At 37.5% G+C, this 17946-nt stretch overlaps 1 protein-coding gene across 1 annotated transcript in view; it reads right to left on the bottom strand.

Moving 5' to 3' along the window:
- Window positions 1–16356, bottom strand: part of ACTR3 (actin related protein 3) — a 49860-nt gene extending 33504 nt beyond the window's left edge. Inside the window, exon 1 of the mRNA XM_016199492.2 lies at window positions 16177–16356. Within this exon, the coding sequence (XP_016054978.1) occupies window positions 16177–16220 (44 nt within the window). The 5' untranslated portion in view covers window positions 16221–16356. The remainder of the gene's footprint in view (window positions 1–16176) is intronic.
- Between the last annotated feature and the right edge of the window lie 1590 nt (window positions 16357–17946).

Raw genomic sequence — 17946 nt, 5'->3', positions numbered from 1 at the left:
TATCAACTATATATATACATCATTATATTTATTTAATCATTTCTACCATATTTAAAACCCCATAGCAGGCCCAGGTGGCATGGCTCAGCAGTTGAGCATCGACCTATGATCCAGAAAGATCATGGTTCAATTCCCGGTCAAGGCACATGCCCTGGTTGTGACCTCAATCCCCAGTAGGGGATAAACCTTTAACCAGACTCATCAAGAAGAAAAGAGAGGACTCAAATTTTAAAAATCTGAAATGAAAGAGAAGTAACTGACATCACAGAAATACAAAGGACTGTAAGAAAATACTACCAACAACTACATGCCAAGAAATTGGAAAATCTGGACATAACGAATAAATTCCTAGAAACATAATCTTCCATAACTGAATCAGGAAGAATCAGAGAATATGAATGGACAGATTATGCCTAATGAAATTGACACACTAATCAAAAAATTTCCAACAAACAAAAATCCTGGACCAGATGGCTTCACAGGTGAATTTTACCAAAAATTCAATGAAAAACTAACACCCATCTTTCTGAAACTATTCCAAAAAATTCAAGAGGAAGGAAGACTCCTAAGCTCATTCTACAAGGCCACCATTATCCTAATTCCAAAATGAGATAAAGACACTACAAAGAAAGAAACTTATAGGCCAATATCTTTGATGAACACAGATGCTAAAATCCTCAATAAAATATTAGCAAACCGGTTCCAGCACTACATTAAAAAGATCATACACCATAATCAAGTGGGATATATTCCGAGGATGCAAGGTTGGTACAATATCTGTAAATCAATAAACACAGCACACTATATAAACAAAATGAAAGATAAAAACCAATCATCGTATCAATAAATGCAGAAAAATCATTTGATAAAATCCAGCACACATTCATGATAAAAATTCTCAGCAAAGTGAAAACAGAGGGACATACTTCCTAATTCCAAAATGAGATAAAGACACTACAAAGAAAGAAACTTATAGGCCAATATCTTTGATGAACACAGATGCTAAAATCCTCAATAAAATATTAGCAAACCGGTTCCAGCACTACATTAAAAAGATCATACACCATAATCAAGTGGGATATATTCCGAGGATGCAAGGTTGGTACAATATCTGTAAATCAATAAACACAGCACACTATATAAACAAAATGAAAGATAAAAACCAATCATCGTATCAATAAATGCAGAAAAATCATTTGATAAAATCCAGCACACATTCATGATAAAAATTCTCAGCAAAGTGAAAACAGAGGGACATACTTCAACATCATAAAAGGCCATTAACCCAGAGCCAACATCATACTCAATGGGCAAAAACTAAAAGTGTTTCCCTTAAGATCAGGAACAAGACAGGGATGTCCACTTTCACCACTTTTATTCAACATAGTACTCAAAGTCCTCACCACAGCAATCAGACCAAAAAAATAAAAATAAAAGGCATGCAAATTGGAAAGGAAGTAAAACTGTCAATATCTACAGATGGCATGATACTGTATATAGAGAACTCTATAGATTCCACCAAAAAACTGCTAGAACTGATAAATGAATTCAGTAAAGTAGAATACAAAATAAATGTCCAGAAATCAGTTACATCTTCATACACCAACAATGAACTATCAGAAAGGGAAACTAAGAAAACAATCCCATTTACAATCGCATATAAAAATAAAATGCCTAGCAATAAATTTAACCAAGAAAGTAATAGACCTATACTCAGAAAATTACAAGACACTGAAAAAAGAAACTGAGGGAGATACAAATAAGTGGAAGCATATACTGTGTTCATGGGTAGGAAAAATTAACATCATTAAAATGTCCATACTACCCAAAGCAATCCATAGATTCAATGCAATTGCTATCAAGATAGCAATGGCATATTTCATAGAACTAGAACAAATACTCCAAAAATTTACATGGAACCACAAAAGACCCTAAATAGCAACAGCAATCTTGAGAAAGAAGAACAAAGTTGGAGGAATCACACTACCTAGTATCAAACTATACTACAAGGCCATAGTTAATCAAAACGATCAATGGAACAAAAACAAAGAGCCCAGAAATAAACCCAAGCCTTTATGATCAACTAATATTTGACAAAGGAGGCAAGAACATACAATAGCGCAAAGACAGTCTATTCAATAAATGGTGTTGGACAATTCTTGTAGCAACGTTTTTTCTGAGATAGCTCCTCGGGCAAGGGAAACAAAAGAAAAAATAAACAAATGGGACTACATCAAACTAAAAAGGTTTTGCACAGCAGAGAAAACCATAAACAAAATGAAAAGACAACCCATGAATGAAAGAACATATTCGCCAATGACACATCTGATAAGGGGTTAATACCCAAAGTTTATAAAGAATTTATAAATCTCAACACCAGAAAAACAAACAATCCCATTAAAAAATGGGCAAAGAAGCTGAATAGGCTTCTCCAAAGAGGACATACAGATGGCCAATACACACAGGAAAAGATGCTCAACTTCACTAATCATCAGAGAAATAAATGCAAATTAAAACCAAAATGAGACATTACCTGTCATAATGGTTAACGTCAATAAATTAACAAACAATAAGTGTTGGTGAGGAGGTGGAGAAAAGGGAACCCTCATGCACTACTGATAGGAATACAGACTACTGCAGCCACTGTGGAAAGCAGTAAGGAGTTAACTCTAAAAATTAAAAATAGAACTGCCTTACGACCCAGCAACGCCACTTCTGGGAATATATCCAAAGAAACGCAAAACAATGATCCAAAAGAATATACGCACCCCTATGTTTATTGCAACATTATTTACAATAGCCAAGATTTGGATGCACCCCAAGTGTCCATCAGTAGATGAGTGGATAAAAAAGTTGTAGTACATTTACACAATGGAATACTACTCAGCAGTAAAAAAGGAAACCTTACACTTTGTAATACAATGAGTGGATCTGTAGAGCATTATACTAAGTGAAATAAGCCAGTCAGAGAAAGACAAGTATCATATGATTTCACTTATATCTGGAATCTAATGAACAAAATAAACTCACACACACAATAGAGACAGACTCATAGATACAGAGAACAGACAGCTGTCAGAGGGGAGGGGGGTTGGAGGACTGGGTTAAAAAGGTAAAGGAAATAAGAAAAAAAACCCATCAACTTACAGACACAGACAACAGTATGGTGATTACCAGAAGGAAAAAGGGGTGGGGGGAGGTAGAAGAGAGTAAAGGGGGAGTCAATAGAGATGAAAGGGGACTTGGCTTGGGGAGGCAAACACACAATAAAATATAGATGATATATTATAAAATTATACACCTGAAACCTATATAATTTTATTAACCCATGTCACCCCAATAAATTAAACTTTAAAAAAAAAAAGTTGAGTGAAATGTCTGTTCCAGCATTTACTATGCTGTGATCATAGACTTTATTTCTAATGCGTAAGGAATAAAACTGAATTCGCAAGGCTGTCATAAGGATTAAAGACAACAGTGAATGGCACTCACCAAGTATCCAGTAAACATTTCCTTTCCCATATTGTTTTCCTTTATCCATGGGCCTCCTTTTATTCCTCTATCCATTCTTGTAATTATTCTTTCAAAGACGTTCGGGAGTATTTTCCCAAACTCTTTCTAGTGCACCAGCCCAACTATCCACCACTAAAGAAGTACAGCAGTCAATACTTGCCTCACGAAAGAAGCCAGTCACAAATGACCACACCCCAATTATAGGAAATGGCCAGAAGAGGCAAATCCATCTAAAGATGGGAAGTAAATTAGTGGTTGCCAAGGGCTGAGGGCAGGGAGCATGAAGAGTTGATAGTTAATGAATATGAGGTTTCTTTTTGGGGTGATCAAAATGTTCTAAAATTGATTGTGGAGATGGTTGCACAACCTTGTGAATGTACTAAAAAATCAATTATACACTTTAAAAGGGTAAATTTTATGGTATATGAATAATATCTCAAAAGAACCATTTAAAATAGAGTAAAATACTATACTCAGACTAATAATGCAGTCATTTAACTTTTATCAATCTACTTAATGAGCTACACAATCTACTGACTATCAAATCAATTCCAAACCACTGTGCCCAATCTTAAATCCTTAAGAAATAAGGCAGGCATAAATAATATAAACTACTTGGTGTCCCATCCCACCCAATAGGAATACCTGAATTCCAGGTAGGGCAATCCTAAATGACTCCTACCTCAAATATTTTGAAACTCCTTCCTGACTTCCCTTCATCAATAAAACATTTACTGGGAATTACTAAATACTATGCATAAGGCCATAACTTGGAGAACAAGTGAACAAAAAAGACATGCTGCCATCAGACAGCTTTCAATTTATCTTACATTGACAAAGTCTTCCTTCCCTTCCATCTGTCATGGCCTATTTATGCTTTTTCCAAGGATGTGGTCAAATTCAGCTCCTTCGTAAACCATCCTCCAAATACTAGAGCCCCTATTAATCTCCTCAAACAACTGAAGACTAATATACCATTCTTAATTATATCACATACATTAGTTTCATCTCTGGAACTAAACTGTAAACCAAGTTTAAGATCATGCTATATCTTTCTGTATATACCATAGTATTTAGCATAAAACTGAGAACATTGTAATAATGAAACAATTATTTTTAATACATTTATATAATAATTATAACTATAGCTGCCATTAATTATTATATGTCAACTAATAGCTGTTCTTTGTTTACATAATACTGGGAAACTGCAGCTCAAAGAAGCCACTTCAAAGAAATAGTAAAGCTAGATCTGAACTCAAGTATCTATAATCCTCTGAGGTCAACCCTCTTTTGTAGTCTCCCTTAGGCATGAGTAGTTACAACCAAAATAAAACCAGAGAAAAGAACTAACAGTATAGTTTATCATGATAGCTAAGTGACCTTTGGCAAGTAATTTATACTCTGTCAGTTTCATCTATAAAAGAGTAATAGTACCTAACTCATAGGGTTAGGTATCAAATGAATTAATATATGTAAAGCAATTAAAATAGTGCCTGGCACATAGTAGCACTATGTAACTGTTGACTACTATTTTTATTATCATAATTCACCAGAATAAAGTCATAAAATATACTTTCTACTCTCAAAAGCCTGGTTTATGATAGATTATGATTTCACACTATCCACAACATAAATACCAGAGTTAGTGTAGAATTCAAGAACTTCCAGAACTCCGTAATCCAGAGCCAACATCTTTTTAATTTAATTCAACTCAAGAAGCACTTACTGAGCATCTACTATATATCAGACTTTCACAACTTCTTTATACAATATCAAACATTTCAATACTTTTCTGTACCATATGAAACTTCATTACTTCCTTGTATATCAAACCTAACATACCCAAATTCAACCTTTACTTTTCCCATCTCATTTTGTTTCCTCCCCATGTCCTCGAACCTGGTATAGTAACCTTTTATCTGCCTATAGGTCCTTTACTCATCTTTGAAGGCCTACTTCAGTTATCGCTACCAGGAATACTTTTTTCATTTTCCCTGGAAAATATAAATTTTCTTTCACCTATAATTCCAAAAAGTTTCCTTAATACCCGCCAGAACATTTACCACATTGCCATAATTATCTGTGCATATGTGAGCTTCCTAAAGGCAGGCACCACTTTCTATTCAACTTTATATTCCCCAAGACAAAAGTATTGCAGAAGTATTCATTTGCATAGTTGATACCTACTAGATATTTACTGAAGGCCAATTCTCCCACTATAAACAAACAGATTCATAAGCTATTTCCTCCCTTTTGTGTGTGTATCCTACTATATTCTGAAAAGATAAATGAATGCAGCTCAAATTCTTTGTAATTCTAGTTCACTGAAAAACACACACACAAAAAAACTTAAAGAAATAGCCTCTCATATCACTGCACTACCAAGTAGGTCCCACTTCCCAAAATATTCCGTAATTACAAACTTACTAGACTGTTATACCTCTGTTCTAACAAAAATTGCATTATTATTCATACCATCATGTATTCTTTTTTAAAAACTTCTCTTTCACATGTTTAGATTGAACACAATTTCTAAGAGTTTTTGCACTTTTGGAAAAGAATGTTAATTCAAACTGCTAGTTAGTAACAGATCAAATAGTTATTAAAATGAAATAAGGAATTTAAGGAACATAAAGAAAAATAGTCAACTTATTTCTCTATACCCATCTTTTTCCCTACAGTGGGCACTCATTTTTTTTCTGCCAGATTCAAATCCCCATTCCTATTATGAGGGACCCACCAATGATTTTGGGGTTTTGACAGGAGGCAAAACCCCACATCCTTTTATAAAACCAGGGTAATAATATTGGCCTACTGTCAGCTACTGTACATCACATGATCTATGTGTAGCCAATCTGAGCTCAGGTGAGAACTTTAAATCCTGTCAAGATGAAAGGTCAGAATTCATATGGCAAAGTATCTAACTGCAGCATCCTGCAGACTTTTTTTTTGAATTGAATTTATTGGGGTGACATGGGCTAATAAAATTATATAGGATTCAGGTGTACAGCATGACTTTGGTGGCAGTCTGTTGTTACTTAGCTTCCCTTTTTCTCTGCTTTTCTGAGCCTGGTTCTCCAGCCTTCTCATCAATTTTGTGATCTACATCATAGCCTTTCAAATAATTCCTTTTTTTTTTTTTTTTCGCTTATTTTAGCTAGAGTCATTTTGTTATTTGCATCTAAGATTTCTCACTGATATAGCAACAAGTTACATTTTTCTTACCTCTTCTCACAGTCTTCCTATCAATTTTAAATCCTGTTCACTTAAAAACCTGTTCAATATCAAACCTTTGCTTTTTTTGTTTTTTAAATAACTTTCCTGACAGCAAGGCAATATGAAACAAGCAAGGCAGGTCCCAGGGGACAGCTGTAATACTTTCAACAATAAAGATTAAACCTATTTTTTTTTTTTAAAGTCATTTTGGAAGCAATAAAATTTTCAACTACTCTTTTAAACGAATAACAGATTAACCAAGAAAAGGCAAGGAAAAAAGCCCCGAAAGGACTCCTTTGCTCTGTTACCTCTGCCTTTTTTTTATTATTATACAACAAAATTTTAAAATAAATACTTTCAAACAGAGTACAAGCTTTTACTAAAACTCTGTGTGCTTTTTATAAAAAATGCACCTAAATCCATCATATACTCCAGAGATAACAATCTCTTTAGTTCTATTTTAGAAAAAACTACTTTCTGGTAACCCATGTGTTTCCCTTAATCTATATATTCATTATTTTCAGAGTCAAATACCAACTATTAAATCTTCTGAGTCTAATAAAAAAATGTTAACAGTCCTATATTATTAAGTTCTTCTAACTGAGCTGTTTCATTTCTGTGTTTTGTGTAGTTATTAACAAGGAATGACTTTTTTAATACACCAATTATTCATTTTTCAAATTGCAGCTTCAGAAATACCTTCATTTTAAAGTTATATGTAATTAAACATCATTTCCTTAATTGAACTGTCCTGAATTAACCAGCGATTGTCAGTTTTATCATGTTAGGTACAACATATATCCTTGCAATATTCAAATAGCTAATAAATAAGTCTTTGTCATTAACATGCATGAGTTTTAGGTTAATCAAAGCAATAAATTAGTCACTAAGACTTCCCTAGATAGTTCATATTTGTAGTAAAAATTAGTTCTAAAAGTAGATTTATTATTTTTATACATTTAAATTCGAACATTCTTCAAAAACTGGGTGAACAATTTAACCACCCTTGTTGAATACATTTCAACTAGGGGCAGTATAGACTCTGGAATCAGACTGCCTTAGGGCTCAAATTCTAGATTTACTACTTAATTGTATCCACTATTTAGCAAGTTACTTAAGCTCACTATACCTGAGTTTCCTCATCTTTAAAATGGTAATTCTATAATAGTACCTATTTCACAAGGTTTCTAAAGAGTTTATAAACAGCTCTGGCGTGGTGGCTCAGTCTGTTGGAGCATCATCCCAAACACCAAAAGGTTGTGGATTTGAGTCCTGATCTGGGCACATACCTATGTTCTGCGTTCCGTCCCCTACCCAGCTGCATACGGGAAGCAACAGATTTCTCTCTCTCTAAAATCAATAAAAACATATCCTCAGGTGAGGATTTACAAAAATAAAAATAAAGGTTATAAACGATTATCTCAAAAACAAAACTATCAAAGGACCTTGAAATGTCTCATTTGCACACATCTCATGTAAATAATTGAAATCCAAAAATTAAAATAAATACATTTAAGATTTATATGCCTAAAACAATAAAAAGCATGTTTGTTTTTTTTAAAAAAGAGCATTCATTTCATTAAATTTTTTCTAAACTTTGTTTAAAATGTTATGTTGTGGGACATAAAATTGTATTTTTTTATTTCTCATATAATGTGTTTGTATTACAACAAAAGCCCTAAAGAATTCTGATGCATGTGTTGTACCAGGCCTTAACCAAAACTACCTTAACTATAAATAACATACATTATGTTATATCAACTACTAATAAGAAATTTCAACTACTATAACCCATAAATGTGAACTCCAAAGAAATTTTAAGAGAATTCAACAGTGCTATCAATTAATAACTAGGAACACTCCTGAAAGACATTTCTCAACTCTGGACCTCTATTTCATTTGCAAAGAGTTAAATTACTTCTCAAACTTAATGTGAGTCATTAGGTACTTCTCTTAATTCACGAAAGTTGTCACAAATACACATTAAATGCTACTTTTGTAGCCTTGAAGTAACTAAATTTTAAAAATGCTTATATGGCAGAAGAAAAGTGCACTGTATTTAATTAGACTATGCTCTAAAACTTTAAATAAGCAAACACTGGTATTTTACCATAAACCAATACTACATATCTTATATTTTTAAAGAGTTTCAAAAACCAACCCTAAACTGTGTTTTCCCCTAAGACTTTACCCTCCTGTAGTAATCCCTCATTCACACTAAGTACTGTAAATGACTAAGTCTTAAAGGCACCCTTCACAAAGGGCGAGAAGCCTTAAAGGAGAGAATTTTGAAGATGGAATATCCAGCATGAGAACAGATGGAGAAAATATTTTTTTGAGTTATGTGTTAGGGGTAGGGAGAAAGAGAAAAGGAATATATCTGACCACATAAATCCAAAGCTGCCCCTTTCCTGGTTAAAAGGACTATGTAAGAATGACTTGAGTTTAAATCAACAGGTTGGAATGGTTTTGAGAAAATTATTAAAATTCCACAAAATGGTCCTTTGGAAAAACTAGGCGATTTGTCTTTTTGCTCTGGTATTACTCAACCTTTTATATATTTATGATATAAAGGCCCACATAAAGATATAAAACAAGTAGCACACAAAGTAATATTAATCACTATCCTATTCTGAAGAACCAAACTTAAAATATTAATCGAATAACATCACCTTATCTTGCAGTTACTAAATAATGCGTGTATTTATAAGTGCTTGGTAAGCTATAAAGCATGTTAATATAGTGTTATTACCTAACTGCTCTGTTCTTGCCTCTTTATACCAGTGGCTATTACAGATCAGTAGCGTCATAAAAGAGGCTACAAGTTCCAATAGAATTACAGGTGAGCATTCAAGTGCTTTTTTATAGAGGGATTTTGTTTCAGAAAACATATTGCCTGGAGCTACGTTTTAACCATTCCACACTTTTGCCCCTAGTCCAAGCATTTATCAGTTTCCAAATGCTGGAAGAGAAGCATACTGGACAAGGAGGAACACTGTGGAGGAAAATTTAGCCCTATTTTGAGCAAACTTTCCTCCTAAGGAGAAAAAAATGGGATGAGATAACAGACTGGCTGTCAGCATAGCTGATCTCTCACCACTTCATGCCACATGTGCTCGCTCACTAATGCTTCTCATTGTGATGTTCAGGAAATCAGATCATATATCCAAGATTTTTTAAAGAAGAAACATTAATATTGTTTTTTGTTTTCTCTATAAATTGTCATTTTATTAGCTTCAATGTACAAATGATAGTGATGATTGTCAAATCTCACCCTTCATTCCTGAAGTTCCTATATTTTTAACTCCCTCTAAAACATTTTCAATTATGGATCATTCCAAAATCAATAACAAATTCCAATTTTACTGAGCTTCTTAAAACCAACTCCCTTATTGTCCCACTCAAACTCACAATCTTTAAATCTTCACTGATGCCTACTTACAATCCACTAAAATCAACTGCCAAGTCCTACGTTAGACACCTCCACTGTACAAAGAACTGCAGAAGGCAAAGCACTGCAGGAGATAAGAAAACAAGCATGATGACACTGTGTTCCTTTCCTTAAAACCGTCAATTCAATTTAGAAAGGGGGGGAAGCTAACTGATAACTGAAATAAATACAATGTACTGCACTCTTACTATGTGCCAATCACTGTGAAAAACCACTTTTATTCATTCTCTCAAAAAAAAAAAATTCCTTAAAAAAATAAAATTTAGATACTATGATCTCCAAATAACAGATGGAAAAAATAATATTTGCAAGTACTTGAAGTGTACAGCTTCAGGTCATACTAAATGGTAAAGCTTGAACTGAAAAACAACTATGACTACAAAGACTTTGCTGACCATAAACAAACAATCCCAATATAATTGCCAGAAGAAAGGTACAAACTAAACAAAAGAAACCACCTTTCCAAATTTCTCTCTTCTACTCCATTCCCACTGCCAATACCTTATTTCAGCCCTTTCTGCAAAGCTAGTGCTTAGAGGGCTGCTTAAAAATCATGTAGGAAGCCTATTTAAATGAATATTCCTAGGTCTAACCCTTGAGATCCTGAGTCACTGGGTATGGGTGTTTCTGAAGCAGTTTTTTAAATCAGACCCCTAATTCTTGTTCATTCATTCATTCAACAAAAATTTGAGTTCATACTCTGTGTGAAGTCCCATAACTGCATCCCAAATACCTCTTTTACATCGGATCCTACTGCATTCCACCCTGAAAATACTATGAAATTCCTATTTTCAACATTTCACTCTTGTCCTAGAAGATATTTATTCAAGTAAAACTATTTTGAGTCAGAGCTTTGCAGACATATAATGAACACCTGGGTACACAGTAAATACTCAATAAATGTTAGTAGCTTTTCACATTACATAATCTAGTCTGCATTATGTTATTATGTAGTCAGTTCATAATAGGGGGTTGTGCAACACATCCTAAGAGGGGCTAAAGAACCAGTTACTCTTTCCCCTTTCTTCTATAAATGCTTTTTCTTCTCCTGCATCTTTCCAAATCCTTAAAAGGAGAGCTCATATTCTACCTTCATTCACTAAGTTTCTTGCCTCTTTATGACCATAATAATCTCTTTCCTCACAAGCTACAGAATAGCTACTGCTGTCAGAAAAGTTAAGTATCTTAACGTTTGATTAATGCAGCCTTCCACCAGCCTCTAATTTTTTTTAATTATTTTTAGCTCTTGTCTTATTAAGATTCTTGAGAGCAGATTGTATTATGCATTTTCATTATATAGCCAAGAGTACCTGGCCTGCTGCTAAGTTTACATTAAGCCTTGATTTGACAATACCACTTTCCACCTGTACAGGTACTCCTTAAACTACTAACATTGCTTTCTGCCTTTATCATCATACACGAATTCTCTAAAAAAACATCTAAATGATTCAAAATTGTCAAAGGCTCATCCTCTATGTAAGGATACTATTATACAGGGTGGGGAAAAGTACGTTTACAGTAGTTTGTATAGAAAATACAGTAATTAATAAATAATAATACAAGAAATAAATTCTTGTGTTTCACATACTCACAACTGTCTACTTTTGCCCCACCCTGTATAGTGGCTCTATCACAGTTATTTGCTACAATACCTTGGACAAGTAGTTTAACTTCCCTAAACCTAAATTTTCTAGTCTATAAAATGGAAATAATACTTCTCAGGTTAACGTGAAAAGTAAAAGAGATAATATAAAGCACTTAGCACAGGGCCTAACACATAATTCTTGATAAATGTTAGCTGTTATTACTTGATAAACAAAACCTTTTTGTCTGTTTTTACTTCTCTTTTTTATAAAAGAGTAAATTTTTTCTAGAGAATAAATTTAAGCCAAGTTACAAGAAAACAGTCCAGAATCCACATATCCAGGAAAAAATCCTTAAGTCAGAAAGATTTACACAGTCAGGTTTCTTTAATTAAATGAAATGCATAATGCTAGGAATTTTTAAAGATAAGTTTAAAGAACAGAGTTAACCTTAGTAATAAAAATAAAGCAAAGTGCATAGTTCTGAAAAGGGGCTGAGTCCCCATGGTGTAATAGAAAAAACATAGGGCCTAAGTACAGAAAAACTTGTCCAAATTTCAACTCTCACCAGCTGCCAACTACATGACATTAAAAAAGTAATTTATATTTTCTAATCCAGTTTTCTCAGTTGTAAAATGAGGTTAAAAAAGAAAAAAAAAAGTTGTCACAAGGTTAAATAAGATAAGGTAAATAAAAAGCCTGGCCAACAAGTCCTCTCTACCGGTGGCTCTTTCCCTTCTATGCTTAAAAATAAAATTTCTGAGCTGTATTTTACAATAAGGCTGGAAAGTTCATTAAATACAATATATACCCAATCCAAAATCAATGTTTCAATACAAAATAGACAGAAAAGAAAAAAAAGGAGAGATTTTAGGAAAATCTAAATAAGACTAACTTCTCAACAGGAACAGGACTGTTACTTCAAACAGCATGCAAAACACGACCCATGAAGGAATAAAAATTTTAAATGAACTTTTTGTGTGCAACAGATACAGTGAATGTTTCTGCCCTGGAGAAATAAGTAGCATTATAAAATATTATGTACAGAATTCATGTAAGAAACATGAACTTTCCACTTACGTTTCCCCGCTGCACTAGACACTTTCCCTCTGCTCTCAAGGTCATCCCATCTATACTTATTGCTAGAATGTGGTCACAGGTTGAATAAAATAAGCTCCTCATCCACAGACTCCAACAAAATATTTATGTTTACATTTTAAGATTGCTAAAAAGTTTAAGTCAATTAGGGAAATTCCTTAATTCATTCTAGATCCGAATACACCCAATAGTTCTACAATAAGGCTATATTAACCTCTGCTATCATAATCAACGCAAATAATTTACCAATGCAGTGTATATCAGGAAAAAAAGTCATGAAGGGGAAAAAGAAATTTTACAATGCAAAGCTCTATAATCAAGCCACAACATAATAAAAAGTACATAAGAAGCTCCTTTATTTGGCTTGATTGTTGTGTGAAAACATGCAAAAATATAACAGGATAATTTTAACTTTTCAAGTGTTACAATGTGTTTAAAGTGCTTTAAAAAAAAAAAAAAAAAAGTTTTCCTCACTAGTTGTAGCTTTGAGTTCTGTAATTTAGTTAAGCAACCAGCTCAAATTAGTTAAGCAACGAGCTCTAGCAATGAGAATCTTTGTGGCCAAATTTTATTCTACAGCACTATTCTAATACAGAACAAAAAAGTGTGTATATAGGGTACCGATATGAAAGAACTATTTTTCTAAATTCTGTTCAAAAGGAGTTATTTTTTTATTATCTGAGCTTAAGTGATTCTTCATTATATGTTGAGGAACGAGTCTTTGCTGAAGGATCTTTAAATCTGGGATTAAGCTTCATGCTGCCTAACTCTTACAGCTTTTCTTATCTAAGACCAAGTTTCATAGATGGCCACTTTTTCAGTCACCTTTTGCCTAACATATAATAAAATGGAATGAGCAACCTGATTAAGGTTTTCATTTTTCACTTACATTAAGTGGGTAACTGCAATTAGAGACATCAGACATGAATGCATTCTCTGAAGCACAAAGGAACACAGAAATTACAGATGCACAATAGGCATCTGGACACCTCAGTATTCTGAAACATAAAACTCCCTATTAAGGCCTTACTTAGAGATGCTAGTCCCAGGTCCAACCTCAATGAGCTATCCTGTATGTGCTAATAAAGCTGAAGGTGTAACATTCCAGGAGTTGCATTAATAGGCAACTGAAGGACCAAAATAAATAGATCTCTAAAGATGGAATTTCAAATTGTGATAGAAAAGTGGTAATTTGGTAAAAGAAAGTGATGGACAATGGGGAATCCTAATCAGTTCCATTCAAATCATGTGTCCAGTTAACAACCTCTCTTTGTGAGGTAAAACTAATGTAATAATGCAGTAATAACTGAAATATTAAAACAAAAATATTCTAAATATAGGTTGACCTCTCCCTGCACCTCCTGGTCACTGGGCAGATGTTTTAAGTTCAAGGTTGCCCTATCAGAAAGGTCACTTAAGGACAGTTAACCTCAATGAAATACCTAGTATGCTAACTCAAAAATAACTCTAACTGTATTTCAAAACACAAAAAATGAAATGAGAAAAAGTAACATCCTACTGAAGATGTTATTACTTGGGGCCACAATTATCTACACTAACTATATTGACAACCTAATAATTTCTAAAGCATAAAATGTTAATCGTGTAGTAGTATTTTTCAGTTTAACAAAACACACTTGAAAACTGCTTCTCAGTCAGACCAAATCTAGTTTTAAAACCAACTCTAAACATAAAACTGTTCACCAATTAGACTAAGAAGGGAGAAAAAAAATACTGGTTCAGGGAAGCGAGACTGAATTAAGAAAAACGTAGCTTTAATAAGCTGTCCACACACACACACACACACACACACACACACACACAAAATACATGTAAGTTCCAAGGCTAAACTAGGCTAATTTTTCCCAAGGGAAAATATTAATAGATGGGTTGTTTCCTTAAGCATGGCTGGGATTTTAGAAACTGCCACATTAGCATAAAGTTAAGAGAAATCTTACAGAGAGCAAATAGAGGAACATCATTAAGAATAGTCTGCCCACTAATAAAGGGCGGGGGAGAAAGGCTGGCAATCCCTCTCTCCCAACCGCTCCCCCCCCCAAAAAAAATTAGGAGTATTTTGGGAATTAACAGATGTAATAATGAATCAGCACAGGACACACCCACAGAAAGAAAACACTTCCAATACTGTAACATAAATCAGTCATTCTCCATTAAAACATAGACAGTATTTTCCATGTAACTCCAGAGTGCGGTCTGACTCTCCAACACTACAAAAGGAAGACCCCCTTTTAAGGCCATTCTATCCTCTAGTAAACGACACTGCAGATCTGCGATAAACAGCTCTTTGAAAAGCAAGCACATCCCCTTATAACTCTATACCTTCCTTCTCGCTTTAAGATACCGTCACAGAATGAATGCACACAACTTAAAATTATTTTCCTGGGTGCTTCCCTTCCTCCTTTCCCGGAGAACAAAAATATTTTAAGTTCACCTAAATGGATACCTAGCACCAGTAACTCGGTCTATCTGAAATCGGCTTAATTTTGAAAGTTCTAATAAGATGTGTTCAGGTTGGAAACGAAAAACTACCTTATAAGGGTATAAAAGACTGAAAGCAGGAAGCGGCTTTGACAAAACTAAGGAAGTTGCAGCGCGCTTGCTCACTGGGGGACTTTTTCAAGGCAAGAGAAGTAACACATGACATCTTTCTCAAATTAAAATGTGACTTGGTTCGCCGGTGAAAACGCAGTGTGCTATGGAAAAGGCCGGGAGTTGAAGAGGAGGAGGAGGTGGGTGGCCCCATGAAAGCCCCGATTTAGGCTCCCTTTCAGTCCGGTTCTTCCCATTCCCCACCCACACCCCGGGCGGTGTTGTCACGGCGATCTTGCAAAACCTACGAGGAGCGCTTCTCTTTCCTCGCTCCCCGGCCAAGCCGGTCCCCGCGCTCGACCCCCTCGGTCCCCAAACCCACGGACAGGAAGGGCGCAGAGGCGAAGGGGAGCCGGGCGCCGGGGCTCGGCGACCACCGCACCGCGGCCGCGCACCTCCCGGGGCTGCACTGCCCACCGCGGCGGGGGCAGGGCCGGGGAGGGGTAGCGCGGAGAAACCCGCACCGTGGGGGGCGGGGGGGTCCTCGGCCCCACGCACCCGCCCGAGTCCCAGAGGGTGAGACCGAGGAACCAGGGAGGCCCTGTCTCTCCGGGCCCCACCCCTTGCAACCCGACCGGGCTAGGACTTGACACCGCTGGCGGCCGCACCTGGCCGCACCATTCATCTCCCGACCTGCTCCCTCCCCCGCCATTTTCCTACTTCAGCCTCAGTTTCCCCACCCCCGCCCACAAGCCCCCTTACCCGGTGCCACAGTCCACCACACAGGCCGGCAGCCGTCCCGCCATCTTCCTCCTCGCCTGCTGCTGCCGCTGCCGCCGTCTGCTCCGTACTGGTTGTGGCCAGGGATTGGCGGCGGAAGACGGGAGCTATCTGACCATGCACAGCCGGGCCGCCCTCTCCGTCCGCGGGGGAGCCGGGAAGCTGAAGCAGTAGCGAGAAAGCAGCAAGCTCGGTCAGCGGCTACCACTTCCGCAACCCAGGCGGGCAGGCAGTCCCCGCCCTGCCCCGCCGCGGCCTCCTCCCCCTCCTTCTCCCCTCCTCCTCACTCCAGCCCCCACCCTACAACTTCTTCCCCTCACGCCGCCTTTCCCAGGGAAGCCAAGATGGCCGCCGGTGCCGACGCCCAGGCCAGGCCGGACCCGGGCGGCGAGCGCTTCCCCTTCCGGCTCCGGGCGGGAGGGGCGAGAGAGCATGCGCAGTGAGGCGCGCTCGCAGGCGGCCGCTCCGGTCCCGACGGGAGAGAATCCACTTTGGGTTTTCCTAGCGCGTGGGGGCGGAGAAGTCCGCCGCGGCCTCCAGTTCCTCGGGCGCTGAAAGGGGCTTTTCGTTTCCATTACTCCCGTGCCAGGCTGAGGTAGGAGTAGCCGGGTCCCGCAGCCCCGAATGCCCTCTCCCGTGCCCCTCACGGAAAACGCTGTCGGCAGGACACCGCCATTCTTATAACCGGAGGGGCTGCTCTTCGGGGTGGAAAAGAGCCGCCTGAGAGCGGGGCGAGCGGCCCGGGACGGACGGACGAACAAAGGTTTGCGCCGTGGCTCTCCGGCCTTCGTGCCCAGGTTTTAATCGCTCACACTTGTGCATTTCTCCAACACTGCACGTTACGGTCGTTCCCACATGTTTAGATTGTAGGCCCTCCACAGAGCAGGCTCTGCCCCCCAGGAAGGCAAGACTCTCGGCAATAGATTCTGCATAAGTACACAAGTAGGCCTCCGTTCGAGGCTTATGAATGACGACAGATTTCCCTCTCGGGTAGTTTAAGATGATACTAGTACTAGCAGGATGATACCGAGGATTAAAGACCAAAAATTTTAATTAAAAACAGGTTATAAACTGGAAAGCCTAGAAATAGATGGTTTTCAAACGTAAGCGTATGAGAATGACCCGGGAGGCTCCTAAAACACAGATGACGCGCCCCCGAGTTCCCTGATTTGGGGGGGGGGGGGCCTGGTAGTTTGCTTTTCTACCAAGTTCCCAGGTGACTTTCTGGGACCCCCACTTGGGGAAACTGCTCACCTACTCTGTTATGGATAAGACTGCTGACCCTGAATATTAAATAGGCACAAAATGGTAAGGTCTCTACTCTCATAGAGTTTGCAGTTTGGTAGGGAAACCTACAAATTTTGTTAAGAATAATAGCAGAGCCCGGCTGGCGTGGCTCAGCGGTGGAGCATCGACCTAGGATCCAGGAGATCAGGGTTCGATTCCGGTCAGGGCACATGCCTGGGTTGTGGGCTTCATCCTGGGTGGGGGCATGCAGGAGGCAACCATCAATGACACTCATCATTGATGTTTCTCTCTCTCCCCTTCTCTTCCTCTCTCTGAAATCAATAAAATATATGTATTTTGAAAAGAATAGCAGAGAGCAAGGGGCTATGAGAAGTAGGGATGATGGGTGGGAGAATAGGAGGGAGGGAGAAGGTAGAGAAGGCTTCTCTTACAAAGGGGGATTTGAACACTGAGTGCCAAAGGATAATAGGCGTTGGGGGGAAGGGAAAAGGAAAGAAGAGCCCT

The sequence above is a fragment of the Miniopterus natalensis genome, chromosome 8 (genome assembly GCF_054644295.1).
Source record: "Miniopterus natalensis isolate mMinNat1 chromosome 8, mMinNat1.hap1, whole genome shotgun sequence".
Taxonomy (NCBI): Eukaryota; Metazoa; Chordata; class Mammalia; order Chiroptera; family Miniopteridae; genus Miniopterus; species Miniopterus natalensis.
The sequence above is the reverse complement of the archived record's forward strand: the minus strand, read 5'-3'. Positions and strand labels throughout refer to the sequence as shown.